This window comes from Pristis pectinata, chromosome 3 (genome assembly GCF_009764475.1).
Source record: "Pristis pectinata isolate sPriPec2 chromosome 3, sPriPec2.1.pri, whole genome shotgun sequence".
Lineage (NCBI taxonomy): Eukaryota > Metazoa > Chordata > Chondrichthyes > Rhinopristiformes > Pristidae > Pristis > Pristis pectinata.
Genome location: NC_067407.1, coordinates 125,986,108 through 126,009,573, shown reverse-complemented (window position 1 = coordinate 126,009,573; position 23,466 = coordinate 125,986,108). Strand labels below are relative to the sequence as shown.

The following is a 23,466-nucleotide window of genomic DNA, read 5'->3' as shown; positions in this document are numbered from 1 at the left end:
TAGTGGTGTCCCACAGGGATCCGCTCTGGGACCTCTACTTTTCGTGATATTTATTAATGACTTGGATGAGGGGGTGGAAGAGTGGGTTAGCAAGTTTGCAGATGACACAAAGGTCGGTGGTGCTGTGGATAGTGTGGAGGGCTGTCGAAGCTTACAGAGGGATATTGATAGGATGCAGAGCTGGGCTGACAAGTGGCAGATGGAGTTCAATCTGGAGAAGTGTGAGATGGTACACTTTGGAAGGACTAACTCCAAGGCGGAGTACAAGATTAATGGCAGGATTCAGGGGAGTGTAGAGGAGCAGAGGGATCTGGGGGTTCATGTCCACAGATCACTGAAAGTTGCCTCACAGGTAGATAGGGTAGTTAAGAAAGCTTATGGGATGTTAGCTTTCATAAGTCGTGGGATCGCGAGGTAATGATGCAGCTCTACAAAACACTGGTTCGACCACACTTGGAGTACTGTGTCCAATTCTGGTCGCCTCATTATAGGAAGGATGTGGAGGCATTGGAAAGGGTGCAGAGGAGATTTACCAGGATGCTGCCTGGATTAGAGAGTATGGGTTATGAGGAGAGACTAAAGGAGCTAGGGCTTTACTCACTGGAGAGAGGAGGATGAGGGGAGACATGATAAAGGTATACAAAATATTAAGAGGAATGGATAGAGTGGACAGACAGCACCTCTGTCCCAGGGCACCAATGCTCAATACAAGAGGGCATGGCTTTAAGGTAATGGGTGGGAAGTTCAAGGGAGGTTTTTCATCCAGAGAGTGGTTGGGGCATGGAATGCACTGCCTGGGGTGGTGGTGGAGGCTGGTACGTTGGTCAAGTTCAAGAGATTGTTAGATAAGCATATGGAGGAATTTAAAATAGGGGGATATGTGGGAGGAAGGGGTTAGATAGTCTTAGGCGTAGTTTAAAAGTTGGCACAACATGGTGGGCCCAAGGGCCTGTACTGTGCTGTATTGTTCTACTACGGTTTTATGGACTTGATGCAAGTTAGGATACAGGCAGCTGAGGTTTGAATTACCTCAATTTGCAAGGGCAAAACAAGGGAGGCTACCCAAGTGCAAGTTGCAATAACTAAGTCTGGTAGTATCAGAGGACAGAGGCATAAATGGAGTCAGGCAATGCTATTAGACGGTCTTAGTGATGGCATAGAAATCTGGTCAGAAACTCAACATGACAGCAAAACGTTTGAACAGTCTGTCAATTTCAGACAGTCACCAGGAGAGGAATGGAGATTGTTACACGAAATGAAGACAAAAGCTTTGGTCTACCGAGTGTTGGGGAAATTTCTGCTCACCAAATAATGAATGTTAGACAATTTAGGGACAGCTGAGGGGTCCAGAAAGGCAAAAGTGAGGTAAAGCCGGTGTCATCAAGCATCACATGGAAAGTGATGTGTTTTCAGATGCCGCTGCTGAAAGTACGCATACAGATCAAAAAGAAGGAACTAGAATAAGCACTTGGGAATGAGCAGAGTTGATGGTGGGGCTGTGGGAAGTGAAGCCATTGCCTGCAATTTATAAGATATCTTTATTAGCCACATGTACATCGAAACACACAGTGAAATGCATCTTTTGCGTAGAGTGTTCTGGGGGCAGCCCGCAAGTGTCACCATGCTTCCGGTGCCAACATAACATGCCCACAACTTCCTGACCCGTACGTCTTTGGAACGTAGGAGGAAACTGGAGCACCCGGAGGAAACCCACGCAGACACGGGGAGAACTCCGTACTATAATTGAACAGACAAAAAAACTATACCAGGCAACATGTAAAGTGTTCCACTCTATTATTGCTTCTACTTTCCCACCATTGTTAAAACATTCCAATTTATCTTTCACAGACGGTCATGCTCTTCCCCACCATTAAATCCATTCACCACAGTTATGCTCTCTCATCTAGCCTATGTGATTTTGTATCTTTCTTCTTCCATCCATACAATATACTATGTCTTACAACTTAACTGTTAGCCTCAAACTTGGATATGCAACAGCCAAAGTTATTAATACAGATGGTTAAAAAGCTGAGGGTCCAGTTCTGATCCCTGCAAAACATCATTTGCCACAGCCTATTAGTCAGAAAATTGAGTACACAAGAGCATTATTTGACCAAAGTTTCTTGATAAAATAAAGATGAAACTTGGATCACTTTCCCGAGGCCACTTTAGCAGGCTTTTGGAGAAAAAAGGCCAAAGGAAATGAAATTTACAATTCTAATCTTACCAATGCCTGCAGCTGCCAGGTACTGCGCAGCAGGGCAGCCCAGCCCTCCACAGCCCACAATTAGAACAGCTTTCTTGGAGAGATTCAGTTGACCTGTTAACATAAAATGAATATTTAAAGTCTTTTAAATTTGAAGTAAAATTATACAGTGCAGAATATAGAGTCAACAGATTTGTGCAAAATGACAAACTAAGTTTCTTTTCACAAAGTGTGTGAGAGTGATATGCTATTAACACTGATGACTAGAATAGTGACTATACCAAAAATTTAGGTTAAATAGGTGATAAAACAACAATAAACAGCAACAGGGACTGGTTACATCAAAGAGCCTTCTAATTTCTATAATAATAGGATGTAATTATGAAATTTTCAATTTGAAGGTTTGCATCGCAATTGCTATCTACAACACTTGTGGCTTTCCGAAGGCGTAATACGCAGTGTCACACAGTATCTGCAATCTTGTAGTGTTAATATCATTGTATATTTTTCTGAAACTGCTTCCAGTCTGAATACAGGGATTGGCCACTTGGTGGAACTGTTGAGAACTCTGCATTTCTTTCCACAAGATTGGTATATATGTTTTAAGTATAAGGTACATAAAGTTTAAAGTTGTCATCTTGCACCATGACTAAACCCAGATTATTTTTATGCACCTCCGTGCAGTTGGTTAAAAAAAAAGTTCATGCAGACCTAAAACTAGATTGCATTTCTAATATTAAATATGCAAAATAGTACATCACTACTGTACAAATGGTAATTGGTTTATTATTGTCACATGTACCCAGAGACAGTGAAAAACTTTGTTTTGCATGCTATCCATACAGATCATTCCAAAAATACAAGGAGAGTGAAAGGAATTTCTCTTCTGGTAAAAAATTTCTTTTAATTACTTGCTCACGGGATTAGGTATAATTAACTAGCTTTTGGTTCTCATTCCTTTTTGTTCTTGAACTAAGTGCTTTGTTATGCCATTTGAAATTTAGTTAAAAGTCACATATAAACAAACTAAATTAGGTTGGCACATTTCCATACACAAACCAATCTCACAGTTTCTACAACATTCCGATACTTTTGTGATCATCTTTACTGATTCTTGCTTTTTTATTTCTAGATTCTTTTATTCAGATATATTTAATTACTTGTTTGCAAATTTCCCAAATGCCATAATGGTATTCAGATGTGTCATAGACCCATAGCCATGCAGCACAGGAGCAGACTCTTCAACCCATCACATCCATGCTGAGCTTCAAGTACCCAACTATACTATTCCCGTTTACCAGCACTTGGTCTATCACCTTCTATGTGATTCATGTACTCGTCCAGATACTATTTAAATTTTGTGAGAGTACCTGTCTCCACCATCATCTCAGGTGTTCCAGACTGCAATCATCCTCTCAGAGTGCTAAAACTTTTCCTCTTGTGCCCTCTAACACTTCACCTGAAATCTATACCCTCTGGTGTGTCACGAACCAGCAACAAAAGAAACACACTGAGCATGATTCAGTGTTAAAAACTATTTTATTAATCACTACTTATGATAATACGTAAAATAAAAGTAAAAATGTTAGTATGTTAGAATTCAAAAATGTTAAACCTCGAACGTTAACCCCAAAACTAAACTCGTCGTGTGTGTGTGTGTGACAAAGTCCAAAACTCCCAGTTCCGGAATGGTTCTTAAAGTTCAGTTCCGCAAGTCATAAGGTGAAACATGAGCAAGGGCTTCTTCAACAACCACCGTTGTCTGAAGATAAGACGTAGATGTAGAAAAACAGAGAGAGAGTACATACGAAATCCAAATGTTCCACGAGGGATCCCAAACGACACTCCAGTGTTTACTCGGTAGTGACTTCCTCACCCCGAAAAGCATCCGAATCGTGGTCGTCCACACACAAATACCTGTTTCCTTCTACAGGTCAGCAACAAAGTGAACTCCACCGGATTACTTCCAACTTCCATACATGGATTTCAGTGGCAGACACAGTTATTGTTTCTCATCCATCGATAGAGAACACTAGCAGGCTGGTGTCTCTCTCCCTTCTCTCTCTCTCTCTCTCTCTTTCTTCTTCTTCTTCTAACTTCAACAACGTCATTACGTCCTTTATCTTCTATTGACGTAAGCACGCCCCACACACACATACACACAGTCTCTATCTTAAAGGGACTTTCACTGAGTCCGTAACAGGTGTTAGACATCTCTGTTGTGGGGAAAAGTTTCTTATTATCCACCCTACCTGTGACATCATAATTTTTCATATCACTATCGGTTCCCCTTCAGTCTCCTCTGCTCCTAGAGAAAACAAACCCAGCTTATTCAGTCTCTCCTCGTAACTGAAACACTTCATCCCAGGCAACATCCTGATGAATCTCCTTTGTACACGCTCCGTACAATCACATCCTCCCTCTAGTGCACAAACCAGAACTGCACACAGTTCTCCAGCCGGGGCTTAACCAAAGTCTTATGAAATTGTACCAGGTCCTCCATGCACTTGTGTTCTATGGCCCGGCTAATGAAGGCCAGCATTCTGTATGCCTTCCTAACCACATTATCTACCTGTGCTGTCACCCAGAGGGATCTTTGGACTTGTACACCAACATCCTTCTGGTCCTCAATCCATCTTTGGGCCCTTCGAATCATGGTGCAAGTCCTACCATCAATCTCCAGAGCACGAGTTCAAGCCCTTAACTCTAATGTATATCAACAGTGACTTAATATATGCATAATTTGACCAATCATTTGACTTCTACAACAACAGAAATATGGTTACGCAATCAGTCCTGCAGAGGGATATTGGTCATTGCTTTATCAAAATCTCTAGTCCATCCTCATTGGAAAGAAGCTCAGTATTTTGGCTGAACAGGGTTGTACATTCAGCCAGCTCCATTATGGGTGCAATGCTCCCCACCATCAAGGCCATCTTCAAGAGGCGGTGCCTCAAGAAGGCAGCATCCATCATTAAGCACCCTCGCCATCCAGGACATGCCCTCTTCTTGTTACTACCATCGGGGAGGAGGTACAGGAGCCTGAAGACCCAAACTCAATGACTTAGGAGCAGCTTCTTCCCCTCCACTTCATTATTCCTTTTTGCACTATTTACTTATTTTATAATTTATGGTAATTTTCATGTCATGCACTGTACTGCTGCCGCAAAGCAACAAGTTTCATGACATGTTAGTGACAATGAAACTGATTCTGATTCAACAAAAAAGTAAACAACAAAGAAAAGCGGCAATGCTACATTTGTCTCTTTTGCCATGTAACTTATTCCCGAGTTTAGGCATAAACAAGGAGTCTACCCTTACATGCAGAAATTCAAATGCACTTTCTGAAAAGAAATATGCATGAGAGTCCATTAAAGAATTATAACCTGACAGATTTAACATAATTCTATCCTAAGACTTGCTACTGCACCTGCTACATAATCCACCATTGAAAGTTAATTGAAATATAATTTCAGCAGAAGAGAAACTAAATTACAACACGACTGTCAACAGAGAAAAGAAAACAATTGTTCTAAATAGTAAGGGAACAACTTTGACGTGGTCGATATACTACACAAATTTAAATAGTTAACAAACAGCAACAACCTATGAAAGAATACCAGTGTGCTGTTCCAGAATTATAGGATAATGTTTTAAGTCTGCAGTACTCCCAAAAGTGAATTCCAATCTCACTTCCCAGTCTTGATTTACTGAATTCAATTTCAGAACTTGCCATTGTGGGATTTGAACTTCCAGTCTCTGCAGTTGCTGCTCCAATTCAATGACCACTACACTATTATAGTCTTTATGTTTTATATGAAACCATACAATTTACATTTATTCTATTTTTTCTCTCAATACCTTTGACTCCAATTTCTGGAATGATAAGCTGTCTGCTGTACCTCATGATTTCTTCTTTTGAGAGAGATTTTTCTTCCAGCGTCGGGATCTCTGTAACTTGCTTAATTAATGTAAACATACTTCCAGAAAGAGAATTCTGAAAAAAAAGCATGATCAATCTGAGAGAATTAAAAAGGTGCCTACATTAGCACAACAGTCTTTAAAACTCCACAGAAGTATATAATACAGAAATTGAAATGACCAAAGCTAGCCACTGTACAATTTCTAAACCTACTTGATCTGATGTTTTTAGTCATGGTAAAAATAGGACAAGTAAAAAAAAATCTTTAAACTGAGCATTCCCTGGCAATGTTTTGCCAATAGCCGAGAGGGAACCAGAAGAAGGTTAGAGAAACAAATATACCAGAATACCCAGCAAAATTAAGTTATACGAGTGAAGAACTGCAGGACCATGTAGGAATTGCTAGTCATGAGTTTTAAGGGGGAGGTGAGTCACTGAAGATTTCAGGGCACAGAGTACACACAAATTCAACACTTATTTGTGTGCCCATCCTCACAGAAGACACAAAGAAACTCACAGAAATAGTGAATGACTATAGGTCTAGAGTTAACGAAGACCACAACAAAATTAGACTTAGCAAAAAGTTTACATTGGAGAAATTTGAGAGATAATTAATCCCCAGGACCTGATAACCTGCATCCTACAATTGTAAACAAGATGGCTATGTGTATAGTGGATGCACTTGTCACCACTTTGCAAAATACCAAAGATGATTGAACAATTCCCAAAGACTGGAAGGTAGCACATGTAATCTCACTATTTACAAAAAGAGATAAAACAGGGAACCATAGACCCATGGGCCTGACATCAGTTATAGGGAAAATACTGGAATCCAATATTAAAGAAGTTCAGTCTGCAGGGTGACCCTGAACTCCCTGTTGCCTGAATCTTTTGTTCTCTATACCATTCCCAGTCTGACCTATCCATGCTGCCCTGCATGTTTTTAAGAGGCTCAACATAAGGTTGAAGAACAGCATCTGATCACGCATCTGGGTACATTCTACTTCAGGTAACTTGGTGTCTTTGTCTGTATCAGAATTGGCCCTTCTGTGACATTGACTTGGCTGTTCTCCAGTACCACAACCTGACCTGCTGGGAAGGTCCTACAGCTCTGCATTTATCAACCTTCATCTTCCTTTTCTCTATTCTCTACTCTCAAATTGCCATAATTTTACAGCTTTTGTTTACGTTCTCTCTGTCTCCCCCCCCCCCCCTCTCTCAATCAGAAGGCCTTGTGTACAACTTATACCCATGGCAATCCTGGCCCCTCACCCTTTGGAGGTAAAAATTCACTTCATCTCTGCCTTAAATTGGCAACCTCTTATTTTTAAACAGTAGTATATTCACTTTATCAGAATGTCTACGACAAAACACAACCCATTAAAATACATCTCTGGGCTCCATTCAAAAGCACTTTTCCAAAGATTCACTTGTTACTGGTTGGATTTGCTTGTTTGTCTGAAATAGTCAATTTATTAGAGAAAAAAGTTAACCATGTGGACAGCTCCAACTCTTCAGGAGCTGGGGGCTTTTGCACGATGAGTTGAAGCATTTATAGAGTTGGGCAAATAGGGACACCAAAGTCTGCAGATATTACAGACACAAGAAACTGCAGATACTGGAATCTGGAAAGAAAAAACAAACTGCCGGAGGAACTGGAGCAACATCTGTGGAGACGGAGGGATGGTTGACATATCGGGTCAAAAACCTGCATCATGAATGATGAATGTAGAGGAAAGATAGCCAGTATAACAACGGTAAGAGGGAAGGGTGAGACAGGGCCTGGCAGGTGGAACCTGGTGAGAAGGAGGAGGAAGAGGAGGATGGACAGATGGAGCAAGGTGGTGGAGGGGAAGGAGTGGAGTTGGAAGATAGAGGCTGTTTGGTGAAAGGTGGAAACAGATAAGGAGAATAAAAGGGGGCAGATGGGCGTACATAGAGGCTGGAAGGTGATAAGTGGTGACATAAAAGGCTACAAATGCTCTAATTTGATGAGAAAGGGGGGTATTAACGAGATGAGAGAGGGATGATGGGCAGATGGAACCAGGTGGGGAAGGGGATAGGAGACCAACAAGGTTATGATTCTGGGTGATAGGCAGATAGAACTGGGTGGGGGAAGGGAATGAAATTGAAAACGTGGGGGTGCTACAGTGGGTAAAGAGAGTGTAGGTGGCAGAACCCAATGCCACTGCCACCTAATAAACTGATATAAAATCAGGGAAAATAGACATGCTCAGAAGTTCTGATGTGTGGAGAAAAGGCTGTTGTTTCGGGAGGATGACCTTTCAGAGCTACAAGCTTGTTCTGTGAGGAAGAGAGCGAATGAATGAAGGTGAGCGAGGCAAGGGGCAGGGTGGATGAAGAGTGAGATGAGTGAAGGCCGTGAGAGGGCTGCCACGGTGCTCCCGGGTGGGTCTGCACCACTTGATACCTGATGCAGACAGGCGGCCGCTGCCCTCAGCCTCTCCACCTCCTGCTCCTTCTTGGCCAATTCATTCCTCAGCCTGGCCACCTCCGCCTCCATGTTGGGCTTCTGCGTCGGTCAGCAATCGCCTTGACTCACGCCGCCAGCTCCGGCTCGAGTCCAGAAATAAACCGAAACCGAGCGACGCGTCAAGCAGCGTGTACCGCCAACAGTCAATGCAGGGAAGCCGGTCTCCTGCCGCTCTGCCCCACCATTCGCTAATATGGCCGAACTCCGCCGGCCCGACTCCTTCACAAAGATGGCGGGCGGCCTGCGCACAACTCGCTCATCTACCACCATGGCCGCTCCGCAGCCCGAGGTTCCTTTACCAGTATGGCCGCCCCGCCATCCCTTCACGATAAGGCTGCCCTTCAAGATATGGCCGCCCCGCCATCCCTTCACGATATGGCTGCCCTTCAAGATATGGCCGCCCTTCCATCCCTTCACGATATGGCTGCCCTTCAAGATATGGCCGCCCTTCCATCCCTTCACGATATGGCTGCCCTTCAAGATATGGCCGCCCTTCCATCCCTTCACGATATGGCTGCCCTTCAAGATATGGCCGCCCTTCCATCCCTTCACGATATGGCTGCCCTTCAAGATATGGCCGCCCTTCCATCCCTTCACGATATGGCTGCCCTTCAAGATATGGCCGCCCTTCCATCCCTTCACGATATGGCTGCCCTTCAAGATATGGCCGCCCTTCCATCCCTTCACGATATGGCTGCCCTTCAAGATATGGCCGCCCTGCCATGCTGGCGCTTTAATTCCCTTGCCAATGTGGCTGTGCTGGGCTGATGAGATTACTAACATTAAAGGCTCACCACATTACCTATCGTTTTTCTCTCTTCAAGTAACATAACTTTATTTTATCTTTGTGAGCAATGCACATTGATTTTCTACATTACAGCACTGCAAGTGAACTTAAATCCCAAGCTTCAAGTATGGAAAGAAGTGAGGTGCCCCCTTGGAAACTTCCCACAGTCCGGATGCTCATGGAAGAAGCTGCTAATTAAAATTATAATTTCTAGTCCTGAGTGCGCTTATTTAATTAAGTCAATTTATTTATTAATTTAATTAATTTAGTTAAGAAGTAATTCCCCAGATAATGCTGTGAGCAACTCAGATGAAAATTTTAGTTGAAAAATACCATGTTGTATATTTAATAAAAAAATAATTTCCTTTGGACTTTCGTTCTAAGAAGTGGAGATGGGAAGGTGAAGGCAGCTGTTTTATTCTAATTGGCGTACAAAGTCACTACAATGTGATGCTGGATATTTTGGCACGTGAGTGTAATCTTTGGAGGTAACTAGGTCATTTGGGAAACCTCTAAGAGGGCTTTCAGCTGGACTATACTACACTGGAGGTCTAGCAAAGAGAACCCTTAGCCATTCTTGTATCTTTTAGGGGTATTAGCATAGCTTTTCTTTCAAAGTAGCACTATTTATTTGAACAGAAAGGAAAAGCAAAAAAACTGCTGATGCTGGAAATCGGAAATAAAGACATAAACTGCTGGGTATACTCAACTGGTTGAGCAGCATCTGCGGAGAAGCTTGAGACAGAAATTAAAAAATTTAATTCAAGTCTGGTAAAGGCCATTCATCCAAACCTTTAATTCTATTTCTATCTCCACAAAAGCTACTTGATCTGCTGAGTTAAGGAATAAAACTGCTTCTAGACATCCTGGAATCATGAATGGTGCAATATAAATGCATGCCTTTTTTAAAAAATGTTTCCCTGAAATCTTTTTCAAAGAACAATACTGCTTATAGTTCTGCAGCTCCCAATAATACGTTTCTATTCTTGCACTCCTGTGAACTTGATTATTTGCCCTTAATCTATTTTTTGCTTCTCCAATCTTTTGAGATTGATGGACTCCTGGGATGATGGATATGTCATTAGGAAGAGAGGTTAAGAAGATTGGGACCTGGGTTCGATCCTGGCCTTGGGTGTTGTCTGTCCAGAGTTTGCACATTCTTTCAGGATTCAAAACCAAAAGACTGGTTTTTGAATGAGACATTAATCTGAACTCCTGTCTGCCTTTTAAAGTGTCACAAACCAGCAACAAAAGAAACACACTGAGCATGATTCAGTGTTAAAAACTATTTTATTAATCACTACTTATGATAATACGTAAAATAAAAGTAAAAATGTTAGTATGTTAGAATTCAAAAATGTTAAACCTCGAACGTTAACCCCAAAACTAAACTCTTCGTGTGTGTGTGTGACAAAGTCCAAAACTTCCAGTTCCGGAATGGTTCTTAAAGTTCAGTTCCGCAAGCCATAAGGTGAAACATGAGCAAGGGCTTCTTCAACAACCACCGTTGTCTGAAGATAAGATGTAGATGTAGAAAAACATAGAGAGAGTACATACGAAATCCAAATGTTCCACGATGGAACCCAAACGACACTTCAGTGTTTACTCGGTAGTGACTTGCTCACCCTGAAAAGCATCCGAACCGTGGTCGTCCACACACAAATACCTGTTTCCTTCTACAGGTCAGCAACAAAGTGAACTCCACCGGATTACTTCCAACTTCCATACATGGATTTCAGTGGCAAACACAGTTATTGTTTCTCATCCATCGATAGAGAAAAACAAGCAGGCTGGTGTCTCTCTCCCTTCTCTCTCTCTCTTCTTCTTCTTCTTCAACAACGTCATTACGTCCTTTATCTTCTATTGACGTAAGCACGCCCCACACACACATACACACACACTCTCTATCTTAAAGGGACTTTCACTGAGTCCGTAACACCTCCCACCTAAAAAAAAATTTTCCCAAGAAAATTTTAACCGCGCATAGAGTTAGTAATGTTAATAATTATCATGCTACACAACTACAGACTATCAGATTAGTACAGATACATGTTTCTCATTTAACATCGGGAAAGACAATCAGCAATCACATTATCTTTGCCTTTAATGTGAGTTATCATGAGATCAAACTCTTGCAAAATTAAACTCCAGTTTAACAGCCTTCTGTTCTTGTTTTTGACTCGGCTCAGAAACACCAATGGGTTATGATCGGTATACACAGTCAATGGTTTCTGAGCGGTGCAAACATATACACTGAAATGTTGCAAGGCTAAAACAAGCGACAGTAATTCTTTCTCTATGGTGGAATAATTCTTTTGATGCTCATTAAATTTCTTTGAAAAGTAAGCTACAGGATGGTCAATATCATCAAGGTCACCCTTCTGCAACAACACAGCTCCTGCAGCTTCATCACTGGCATCTACTGCTAATGAAAATGGCTTTTCAAAGTCAGGTGTTTTGAGCACAGGATGGTAGCATAAAATGGCTTTCAACTTCTCAAATGCTTCTTGACAAGAATCTGTCCAAACAAACTTTACTCCCTTCTTCAGAAGATTAGTTAGGGGAAGAGCAATATCAGCAAAATTTTTACAAAATTTTCGGTAATATCCAACCATTCCCAAAAAATCTTCTAACAGTCCTCGTACCTGTGGGAATAGGGAACTCAGATATTGCTTGAACATTTGCCTGAACAGGAGCTTGCTTGCCTTGACCTACAACATAACCAAAATACGTCACAGTGGCATGGCCAAATTCACTTTTAGCCAAGTTAACTGTAAGGTTAGCCTTGGAAAGTCTTTCAAACAACCTTTCTAACGCAGAGATGTGATCTTCCCAAGTATCATTCCCAGTCACTAAGTCGTCAATGTAGGCATCTGTATGTTTTAACCCATGAATCACTGAATTAATCATTCTTTGAAATGTTGCCGGAGCATTTTTCATTCCAAATGGCAAAACATTGTATTCATACAATCCAGAAGGGGTTACAAAGGCTGAAATCTCCCTTCCTCTATCTGTTAATGGAACACACCAGTACCCTTTTAATAGGTCAATCTTTGTAAGAAATTTTGCCTTTCCCACTCTGTCTATGCAATCATCCACTCTAGGAATAGGGTAAGCATCTGACTTTGTTACAGCATTCACTTTCCTGTAATCTGTGCAAAATCTAACAGTTCCATCAGGTTTAGGTACAATAACACAGGGCGAACTCCAATTTGAAGTAGAATGTCTAATAATATCATTTTCCAACATGTATTTGATTTCCTGATCAACAAGTTTACTTTTTTCCACATTCATTCGATATGGGTGTTGTTTGATTGGTTTTGCATCCCCAACATCAACATCATGGGTAATTATCGATGTTCTGTTTGGAACATCTGGGAACAGATTTTTAAATTTTAAAATTAATTCTCTCATCTGTTGTTTTTGTGAAACTTGTAAATGGTCCAACTTCGTTTCAAGGTTCTCCATGATATTTTGGTTTTTCAGTTTCGATGGAACAATATTTGGTCTAAATTGGCCTTCCTCAACATCAACATCAGGCATTCTAGAAACAACCTTTTCACCATCCACCAAGGCCACAACTGAATCCCTCTCATAATAAGGTTTTAGCATGTTTACGTGACAGAGTTGTGTTTTCTTGCGTCTATCTGGTGTTTTGATTATATATGTTAGATCAGTCACTCGAGATTCAATAACATAGGGTCCAGAAAAACGAGCTTGCAAGGGATTATTTTGGCTAGGGAAAAATATCAACACCTTTTGCCCCACTGCGAATGTCCTAGGCCGAGCACGTCTATCAAAATATGTCTTCATTCTTATCTGGCTTGTTTTCAAATTCTCTCTCGCTAGCTGGCAGACTCTCTCCAACCGAGTTTTAAATTTTTGGACATAGTCCAACAGACTCAAGTGAACTTCCTCATTAACCCATTGCTCTCTCAACAACTCCAAAGGTCCTCTCACCCTATGTCCAAACACAAGCTCAAAAGGACTAAATCCGATTGACTCCTGGATCGATTCTCTAACGGCAAACAAAAGTAAATGGATCCCTTCGTCCCAATCCTTGGTGTTTTCAAAGCAATAAGTCTTCAGCATATTTTTGAGAGTAGAATGAAATCTCTCCAGAGCTCCTTGAGATTCTGGGTGATATGCAGATGATACAATCTGCTTTGCTCCCAGCTCATAGACTATTTGTTGAAAAATTTTTGACATAAAATTACTACCTTGATCAGATTGGATTTCTTTTGGCAAACCAAACAAGGTAAAAAATTTTACAAGAGCCTTTGACACCGTCTTGGCCTTAATATTTCTAAGGGGTATTGCCTCTGGAAATCTAGAAGTGGCACACATGATGGTTAACAAATACTGATTTCCAGTCTTAGACTTTGGTAAGGGGCCAACACAGTCCACAATCACCTTCGAAAAGGGCTCCCCAAAAGCAGGAATTGGTTTCAAAGGAGCCACAGGGGGTTTTTGATTTGGTTTACCTACCATCTGACATGTGTGGCAGGTTCGACAAAACATCACCACATCTTTTCTCAAACCAGGCCAATAGAATTGTTTCAAGATCTTCCCTACAGTTTTATTCACCCCAAAATGACCACCCAAAGGCATACTGTGGGCCAGGTTTAAAATCTCATCCCTATAAACCTTTGGAACAACAACCTGATGAATAACTTCCCATTCCTCAGTAACAGGAACATGAGGAGGTCTCCATTTCCTCATTAACACTCCATTTTTGACATAGTATCCAGTTGGCACCTTTTCAATCTCCTCACATGAGAGAGCTTTTTCTTTCAATTCTGTCAACTCAGGGTCCTTTGTCTGTTCCACCATAAAATCCTTCCTCGACAAAGACAAATCTTTAAATTCAGGCTCACTGTAAGGATGTTGATCCTCCAGTGAAGACAGAAAAGTCTCAGATAAGGCATCAAAATTTTCTTCCTGTTTAGGACTGTCACAAGGAACTACATCAGACTGCACCGGACTGTCTGTCTTGGCTAATTCTTTAGCTCTAGCTCGAGTCACCGCACATGATGGGTAAACATCTGAATCATCCTCAGACTCATCAATCCTTGGTTTGGTCGTTAACCGTACCACAGGAACAATTTCTCCATCTGCAAGGTCATTTCCCAATAACAAAGAAACTCCTTCCACTGGCAAACTAGGTCTTATCCCTATCTCGACTGGTCCTTCTACGAACTTTGACTTTAAAATCACCCTGTGAAAAGGGACAGACATGGTCTCACCTGTAATGCCTCGTACTAGATTTACTTCACCAGTGTCACTTTCTTCACCAAAATTTAAAACACTGTCCAGCAAGAGAGATTGACTAGCCCCAGTATCTCTAAGAATTTTCACTGGCACCTGGGGTGACTCATCATTCAGTGAAACAAAACCCTCTGATACATACGAACGGAATTCTTTTCTCACCTCTTCCAACTTTTCCGCTTTTACCTCTTGCAAGGACTGATCTTTAACAGCATCTCCTAAACCTTTTTGATTTTTAATTGCCTGAAAGCAAGCATTGGGCCCAGCTTCCTTCCTTTTCTTCAAAAGGGCACAATTAGATATCACATGGCCAGGTTTCTTACAGTAATAACAAGTACGCTCAACAGGTTTCTCCAGCCCTGGCTTCTTTTCATCTTTTCCTTTTTGATTACCTCCCAATTTAATCTCCGGTTTACCTGGATTGTCTTTGTAACTCTTTTGAAAGGTTTTAGGTTGTCCCCATTTGGATTTATGGGTTAAAGCATAATCATCTGCCAACCTAGCAGTTTCTTGTAAAGTTTCCACTGCCTTTTCATTTAAATATGTTGTTAATTCAGCTGGAACACATCTTTTAAAGTCTTCCACCAGTATCAATTCTTTCAATTTATCAAAATCCCCATCTACATTTTTAGCCATGTACCATCGTTCAAAACATATTCTCTTTCCATTGGCAAATTCCATATAAGTCTGATCTGCAGATTTCCTCAAGTCTCTGAATTTTTGTCTATAAGCTTCAGGTACCAATTCATAGGCCTTCAATATAGCTTGTTTTACCTTGGTTCAAATCAGCTGCATCCTCAGCAGACAAAGCAGAATAAGCTTTTTGAGCTTTACCTTTAATCACACTCTGTACCATAAGAGCCCATCCTTTCCTTGGCCAGTTTGAACTCACAGCAACCTTTTCAAAATTTTGGAAATACTGATCAACCTGATCTTCTTCAAACGGAGGGACTAATCGAACCTCCCTGCTGGCTGAAAAACCATCATCAGAATCAGATTCCGAACTCCTACGCTTCATTTGTAACTCATGCTGCCTCTGTTTTTCCTTCTCCTCACTATCCAGCTCCATCCTCTTCAATTCCATCTGCTTCATTGCTAGATCAGCCTCTATCTTCATCTGAGTTAGCTTTTGTTCAGTCTCTAATTTCTTTTCCTCTTGTTCGGCCTCTAATTTCTTTTGTTCTCGTTCAGCCTCTATCTTTAACTGGGTTTGCTCTCGTTCAGCCTCTAATCTCTTTTGTTCTCGTTCAGCTTCTAATTTATTTTGCTCTCGTTCAGCCTCTATCTTTGCCAGCTGCACCTGTGCCTCAGAAATTGCTATTTCACTGCCAGGAAACTGTTTTAACACTTCCTTCTCAAACACTTTCTTTTCCACATAATGGCCAGCTATCAGTCTCTGAATATCTGCCTTTCTCATAGACTGCTTTACTTCTGTAAGGTTTAGCCTTGTAGCAATCTTTATCAAATCATCCTTTTTCGCCACCTCCAATCCCTTTTGGGTTGGTGACTCCAAAAATGCCTTAATATCCATTGCTGCTGGTTTCCACACACACAAGCCAATTAAAAAGAATTTATCAGACCTCCCTCAAAAATCTTTGGATTGAATCTCGAACAAATTTCGTCAATCTGGGGTACAATCCCAGACGACACTCGTTAACCTTGGGAACTATCCCGGACGAGCCCCCAATTTTGTCACAAACCAGCAACAAAAGAAACACACTGAGCATGATTCAGTGTTAAAAACTATTTTATTAATCACTACTTATGATAATACGTAAAATAAAAGTAAAAATGTTAGTATGTTAGAATTCAAAAATGTTAAACCTCGAACGTTAACCCCAAAACTAAACTCTTCGTGTGTGTGTGTGACAAAGTCCAAAACTTCCAGTTCCGGAATGGTTCTTAAAGTTCAGTTCCGCAAGCCATAAGGTGAAACATGAGCAAGGGCTTCTTCAACAACCACCGTTGTCTGAAGATAAGATGTAGATGTAGAAAAACATAGAGAGAGTACATACGAAATCCAAATGTTCCACGATGGAACCCAAACGACACTTCAGTGTTTACTCGGTAGTGACTTGCTCACCCTGAAAAGCATCCGAACCGTGGTCGTCCACACACAAATACCTGTTTCCTTCTACAGGTCAGCAACAAAGTGAACTCCACCGGATTACTTCCAACTTCCATACATGGATTTCAGTGGCAAACACAGTTATTGTTTCTCATCCATCGATAGAGAAAAACAAGCAGGCTGGTGTCTCTCTCCCTTCTCTCTCTCTCTTCTTCTTCTTCTTCAACAACGTCATTACGTCCTTTATCTTCTATTGACGTAAGCACGCCCCACACACACATACACACACACTCTCTATCTTAAAGGGACTTTCACTGAGTCCGTAACAAAAGTAATGGCAATGATTGTATGGCATTATTGAAAAATTGGCAGGGAGCTTCCAGGTCAACATTTACTTTCAACCAAACCACCAAAATCAAATTAATCTCTTTAATTATTTGTATACTGTGCACAATTTGTCTACATAAAAATTTGATATTTATTTACTAACTTTGGAACTAATCTTTTGGCTGTGGTTTGGAAATCTCTCAAAGATCTTGAACAGAATTTCAAAGGGAAACAGCAGCACATCATATAAAACATACATTTATGCTTATCTACGGAAAAACACAACAGTAACTCTGAATCAAGTGTCTGATAGATCTTAAAATGTCCACATCTGAATCAGCACAAGTAGCACTGATTTGTTTCCAGATTCATTAGGCAGAAAGATTACTTTGAAACTATGCAGTCAATGTTCTAATTTTGCATTTATCTTTGTAACGTGAACAGTGCAGAACTTATGACGAACATTTTTCCAATTTTGACCGGTGCTGAACGTTATCTGTTTTAACCAGAATTTTCTGTTTCTCCCTTGGATTCTTTGTCATTACAGAATGTCCCTAAAACTATTAAATAGTAACAGTGCATAAAACTCTGACATCATTGACAATGTTCACAAATTTCCCTATGAACTAGAACTTCATCAACTGGTCCAACAATTACTTAGATTCTGAAGCCCTCATCTCCCTTCATTATCTTCCTGAGGAGCATGCTCATCAGGCTCCCTGTTTGTATCCAAGGTAGTCAGTATTTGAATGGGAGACCATTTGGGAATTCTTGGTGCATGAGGTTCGCTGCTTGGTGAAAGAAATGATTCAACCACCAGACTTAATTCAATAAGAATGCAAGTTACATTGCATTGAACAAAACCCACCTCACAGAACTCTTCCAATGCTTCTTTGTTTCTGAATTGCTTGCTTGACATGCAATCCTGCATGACCAACAACTTCCTTCGAGTCGAGACAAGTCAAATCGAGTTTGTTGTCATGTGCACAAGTATGGTAAGGTACAGGTATAATGAAAAACTTGTTTGCAGCAACATCACAAGCACATAGGTTCAGACTACACACAGAATATAAATTATACAAGACAGTGAAGAGAAGAAAAGACTGTACACAACAAGACCTTGGTGCAAAAAGAGAAAATTCACAATCAGAGACAAGTCCATGGCAGTGCAAGAGGCTGTCCGTAGTGTTCCATTGCTAAGGTAGGATTAGGGTTGTGCAGGTCACTTCAAGAACCCGATGTTCCGAATCAGAATCAGGTTTATTATCACTGTCTTATATGACATGAAATTTGTCGTTTTGTGACAGCTGTACAGTGCAAAGACATAGAAAATTATAAATTACAAAATAAATAAATAGTGCAAAAAAAAGGAACAATGAGGTAGTGTTCGTAGGTTCATGGACCATTCAGAAATCTGATGGTGGAGGGGAAGAAGCTGTTCCTGAATTGTTGAGTGTGGGTCTTCAGGCTCTCTTACCTCCTCCATAAGGGTAGTAACAAGAAGAGGGCACGTGCTGGATGGTGAGAGTCCTTAATGATGGATGCCGCCTTCTCGAGGAACCGCCTCTTGAATATATCCTCGATGGTGGGGTTGTTTGTAGGGACATAGCAGTGAAACCCAGGGATTCAACTCTATTACTTTCTTAGATGAACCAGACAGCTCACAACCATGATATGCCATTTGAATTTGTCTTTTTTTATTCATTTTTCGGGATCTGGGTATTGCTGGCAAGCCAGCAATTATTCCCATCACTAATCACCCTAGAGGAGGTAACCTGCTTTCTTGAACCATACTCATCCCCACTTCTGATCTTTTGATGGAAAGAAGGTTATTGATGAAACAGCTGCCAATGGTTGAGCCTTGGACTCTGTCCAGAGGATCTCCTGCAGTGATGTGCTGTGACTGGGATGACTGAGCTCGACAACTACAACCCTTTTCCTTTGTGCAAAGAATGGGTCCAACCATTGGAGTGTTTCCTTTTGATGCCCATTGACTTACGTTTTACCAGCGTTCATTAATGCCAGACCTAGTCAATCACTGCTGTAACGTCAAGGGCACTCACTCTCAGCTGGAAACTAACTTCTGTGATGCTGGGAATCCCAGAAGAAACTGAGATCTATCACCCCTTTGGCATTTGTGGGTAGACGTGGTTACAAATGCTTCAGTCTTGTCTTTAGCATAGACATGAGGATGGGAAGAAACTGGAAGCCTCCGCCTCCCTTTAACTGTTTAATTGTCCACCACCATCCATTACTAGATGTGACAAGCTTCAATCTGATCCATTGGTTGTGGGATGGAGCATAGAACAGTACAGCACAGCACCAGGCCCTTTGGCCCACAATATCTGTGTCGAACATGATGCCAAATTGCTAAATTTCTTCTGCCTGCACATGAGCCATGTCCCTCCAGTCCCTGCATATTCATGAGCCTGTCTAAAAAGTTCCACTATCATATCTGCTTCCACCACTGCCCCTGGCAGCACATTCCAGGTACCTACCACTCTTGGTGTAAAAAAAAATTGCCCCGCACATCTCCTCTAAACATTCCCCCTTCTCACCATGAACACATGTCCTCTAGTATTTGACACTTCTATCCTGGGAAAAAGATTCCGATCGTCTGCCCTATCTATGCCTCTGGTAATTTTATAAACTTCTGTCAGATTTCCCCTCAGCCTCTGACACTCCAGGGAAAGCAACCCAAGTTTGTCCAACTTCTCCTCATAGCACATACTCTCTAATTGAGACAGCATCCTTGTAAGTCTCTTATGTACCCTTTGCAAAGCCTCCACTTGCTTCCTATGATGGGGTGACCAGAACTGCAGACATAGCTCTATTTATTACATGCTATTTTAGCTGATTAGCATGCATGTGGTCCTGTGTTGCTGCTTCACTCGCCTGGCACCTCATTGTTAGGTATGCCTGGTGCCTCGCTTAGCATGCCCTTCTGCATTCCTGATGAAACAGGCTTGATTACCTGGTTTGATAACAATGATAGAGCAAGGAGCATGTTAGCCATGAGTCTGCAGATTATTAGTGATGTTCTTTCCTGCTGCTGTTAGTCCAACCACATTTCCCTTCATCATGAATCTCCATAACATCACCAACCTCAGTGTAGGTGTTGCTGTAAACATCATGGTTAACTTCCAACTTGAAATGCTAAGTCTGTTCTCTCTCCACAGCTGCAGCTGACCTACTGAGAACTTCCAACATTTTCTGCTTTTATTTATGTCTAACTTTCAACGTGGAACAAATCCTTTCCTGGCTAACCTCCCATCCTCTGTAAACTTCAGCCCACTAAAGTTGTGCTTTCCATATCCCATCAGCACCTTTTCATGTATCACCCCTAACCCAATGTTTCTATAAAGCTCAGTGGTATGTTCTTCTACATTAAAGGTGCAATATAAAAGTGATTGATGTTGTTATAAAACAGGATTGGTTTGTTCTATAATTACTAAAATATTGTCTTAGAACATTAAACAGTGAGTTCAAAAGGAAATAGAGTGCTTATATATTGGGAATAATGTCCAGTAGAAACACTTTCCAAATCTTAATACTTAGCAAAACATCAAATCTCGAAGGGATTGTTAAATCTTAAAGCAAAGTAGGGACAATAATCTGATCGTTCAAATTTTCCTGTGAACTCAAAGGCTAGTAAATAAAAATGAACATCTTTTTGAAGCAGCCAGGAACGACTCAATGAGCTCAACAATAATCAACGATCAACAAACAATAGGCAATCAAAAAAAAACTTGTTTTTATTTACTAACATTCTCCACATGCAGAAAGGTGTCTCAAGACACTAACATTATCAAGTGATAGACAAGGAAACAAGAAATGATTCAAGGAACGGACCAAAGGCAGATCAAAGAAAACAATTCCGAGAAAAGGGAGAAGGATGGTAAGGCAGGAGGAAGGGGTAGGTGGCTCCAGTGGAAAGCAGCGCAGTTACTCCATCAGTAATCGAGTACAGAGAATGGGAGCGAGGGGAGGAATGAAGAGTGCAGGTGAGGATGAAATTATGATGTCGTGCAATGTTTCATGGTGAAGGGAAACCAACCAATCACATCAATTAAAAAAAATGGTGCTTCTTTGCTCCAGTCACCACATAAACTTAAAACAAACAAAAGATACAACACTTTTGAGAAAAAAAAATTATGGATCCTTTCCCAGCATTAAAATGTTCGAAATAACTGTAGGAGACTTGATCTGAGGGAAATTCCACTTGGCCCTTGGGTGTTGTGTATTTCTAGCTCTGGCTGAAAGCACTTTTGGCATCATCAGAGGCGTAATTTTCATCCTTGTTTTGTGGAGCTGCACTGGACAGGAATTTGTCTCAACTCCACTTGTCAATGATCAACAAGACATGATTTACAAGGAAAAAATAGGAAGTGAGGGGAATTGTTGTTAAATCCATTCCCTTTCCCCCAAAAAATATTTCAGTGATTCTTTGTAATATTTAAGCTATTACATAATTCTAAGTCAACATTAAATGAGATTCGTGTTAGAAATAGCTGTAAGGGATTTACCTCACATCAACTTGTTTGAGATGGAGATAAACATATTTTGGAACCGCTAAGTATACCTGAGTGTAAGTGACCTTCTGGTGCCAAGTTTGATGCTGAGTTTTGAAGTACTACATTTTACCAGCACTCCAACTTGCTCGTCATTGCATAATAAATGTGAGACTAAACCTTCCTGGTGCAGCATAACACAGAAGGTATCCATGAGGAGAAACAATGTGGGAAGAAAGAAAGAGGAAAATAAATTACTTACTCAGGAAATTAAAGAAAGGTTTTGTGGAGAAAGGAAGGAAGATAAATAAATGAAGTATTTTTTTAAAGCAGTAACTTTTGGGACAATTTGCTTCAATAAAACCATCGCAAAAATCTTGGTTCTGTGTGAAGTAAATAGACAAAATCCAATGGCAACACTGACTGCTCGATTGGTGTTGCCCTTTGTTCCTGATTATTTTCGCCTTCCTCCCCATTCTTCAACTGCGTGCACACTGCAAACAGCCTGGGAATGTCTGGTAGTCATCTGAAGTACACCAGCCTCAAATATTGAGTGTGCTTCAGGTCCACTTCTTCCAGTGCATGCACCATTTCAATCAATTTTTAGTGCTTTATCTTTTACAGTTGAGCTCTTCCGTGTATCTGTCTTTGCTGCCCCCTTTCCTTTAATTCCTAGTTTCCTCAATCCCTCATTCCTGCTTTTGACAATTTTCCAGCTGTACAGTTTACAGTCTTAAGTCCAACCCCACTGCCATCCCATCCCAATTCCATCAAAGTCATGAATTATATTGGCCACCTATAAAGTCCTCTCAGCTACCCATCTGAACTCCCAATATGCCCTTCCAGCAAGCCATAACACGGCAAATTCATATAATCTACTCTCAGACAAACCAGAACTGTGGGCCCTTTGTGGTGTTTCAGAACTGGCTGGTTAAAACTGCTTAAGTCCTCTGTGTATGAAATGGTTTGTTCAGTGCTGACATGTTCAAAATGCACATATGGTTTCAATCACACAACATCTGTAAAACTAGTCTACTGTAAACAGCTGAGGCAGAATACTGTAATGATCAGGAAAGTGTGGAGCAGACCAGCATTTATTAAAGGGACAGTAACTTTATGAAAGGGGAAGCTTGACTATTTTTTAGGGAATGAAAAAGAGTAAAAATAGTCACTATTTGGGGGAATGTCAGTGTAGCGGTTATGTCACTGGAATAGTAATCCACTCGGCTGCATTAATAATATACAAAATGCAAGTTCAAAGTTCGACCTGAGAATTTTAAGTTGGTTTTTCAAAAATCCAGAACAGAACAGATGTTATCCAAAATGTGACCATGAAGCTACTGGATTGTTGTAAATCCCCAAATGACCCACTGATGCCTTTTCAGGAAGAAAACCTGCCCTCACTACTTGACCTATCCTGTTTGTAACTCCAGATCCACCCAATGCAGTGGGTTCTGAAGCAGGTCAGAAAGGCACTTAAATGATTTCACAGCAGTTCAAGATCCATCTACCCTTCTCAGGGCTGCTGGGGATGAGTAATAAATGCCAACTTTTCCTAGAATGAATACAAAGAATAATATTGTTCATGAAAACATTGCACATAATTCAGTTGATGATGCACTTCATGTTACGTTGTGTGCTAGCAAACAAATACAAAGTAGACTGGCAATCAGTCCTCCACAAAAATTCTTTTTTAAAATTCTAACTATTTCAACATTTAACAACACATTGTCATACGAATGGGAAAGTTTTGAAAGTGGAAATCTGCTACATTTTCAGGATATGTGAAATATCTTAGAATGGAGCAACATGGTTGAAAAACAAAATGACTAAAACTTGTGCCAAACCTGTTGCTTTGTACCTTTTCTGTTTGTTGAAAAGAA

The 23,466-nt window shown here is 40.9% G+C and overlaps 2 protein-coding genes across 3 annotated transcripts in view; both read right to left on the bottom strand.

Annotated features, from left to right (window-relative positions):
* Positions 1–8,846, bottom strand: part of mocs3 (molybdenum cofactor synthesis 3) — a 39,132-nt gene extending 30,286 nt beyond the window's left edge. Inside the window, exons 1-4 of one of the 2 annotated variants that reach the window (XM_052011326.1) lie at positions 8,560–8,596; positions 6,109–6,203; positions 4,459–4,514; positions 2,228–2,320 (exon numbers count right to left, since the gene is read on the bottom strand). In XM_052011326.1, the coding sequence (XP_051867286.1) occupies positions 2,228–2,320; positions 4,459–4,480 (115 nt within the window). In that variant the 5' untranslated portion in view covers positions 4,481–4,514; positions 6,109–6,203; positions 8,560–8,596. Of the gene's footprint in view, positions 1–2,227; positions 2,321–4,458; positions 4,515–6,067; positions 6,204–8,559 lie in introns of both variants that reach the window. The other variant, XM_052011325.1, reaches the window with a different exon arrangement.
* Positions 3,743–15,366, bottom strand: LOC127568050 (uncharacterized). The gene is made up of 2 exons (XM_052011308.1): positions 10,714–15,366; positions 3,743–3,758 (listed from the first exon to the last, which is right to left on the bottom strand). The coding sequence occupies exon 1, from the start codon at positions 15,356–15,358 to the stop codon at positions 11,996–11,998; it is 3,363 nt and encodes a 1,120-aa protein (XP_051867268.1). The 5' UTR covers positions 15,359–15,366; the 3' UTR covers positions 3,743–3,758; positions 10,714–11,995.
* Between the last annotated feature and the right edge of the window lie 8,100 nt (positions 15,367–23,466).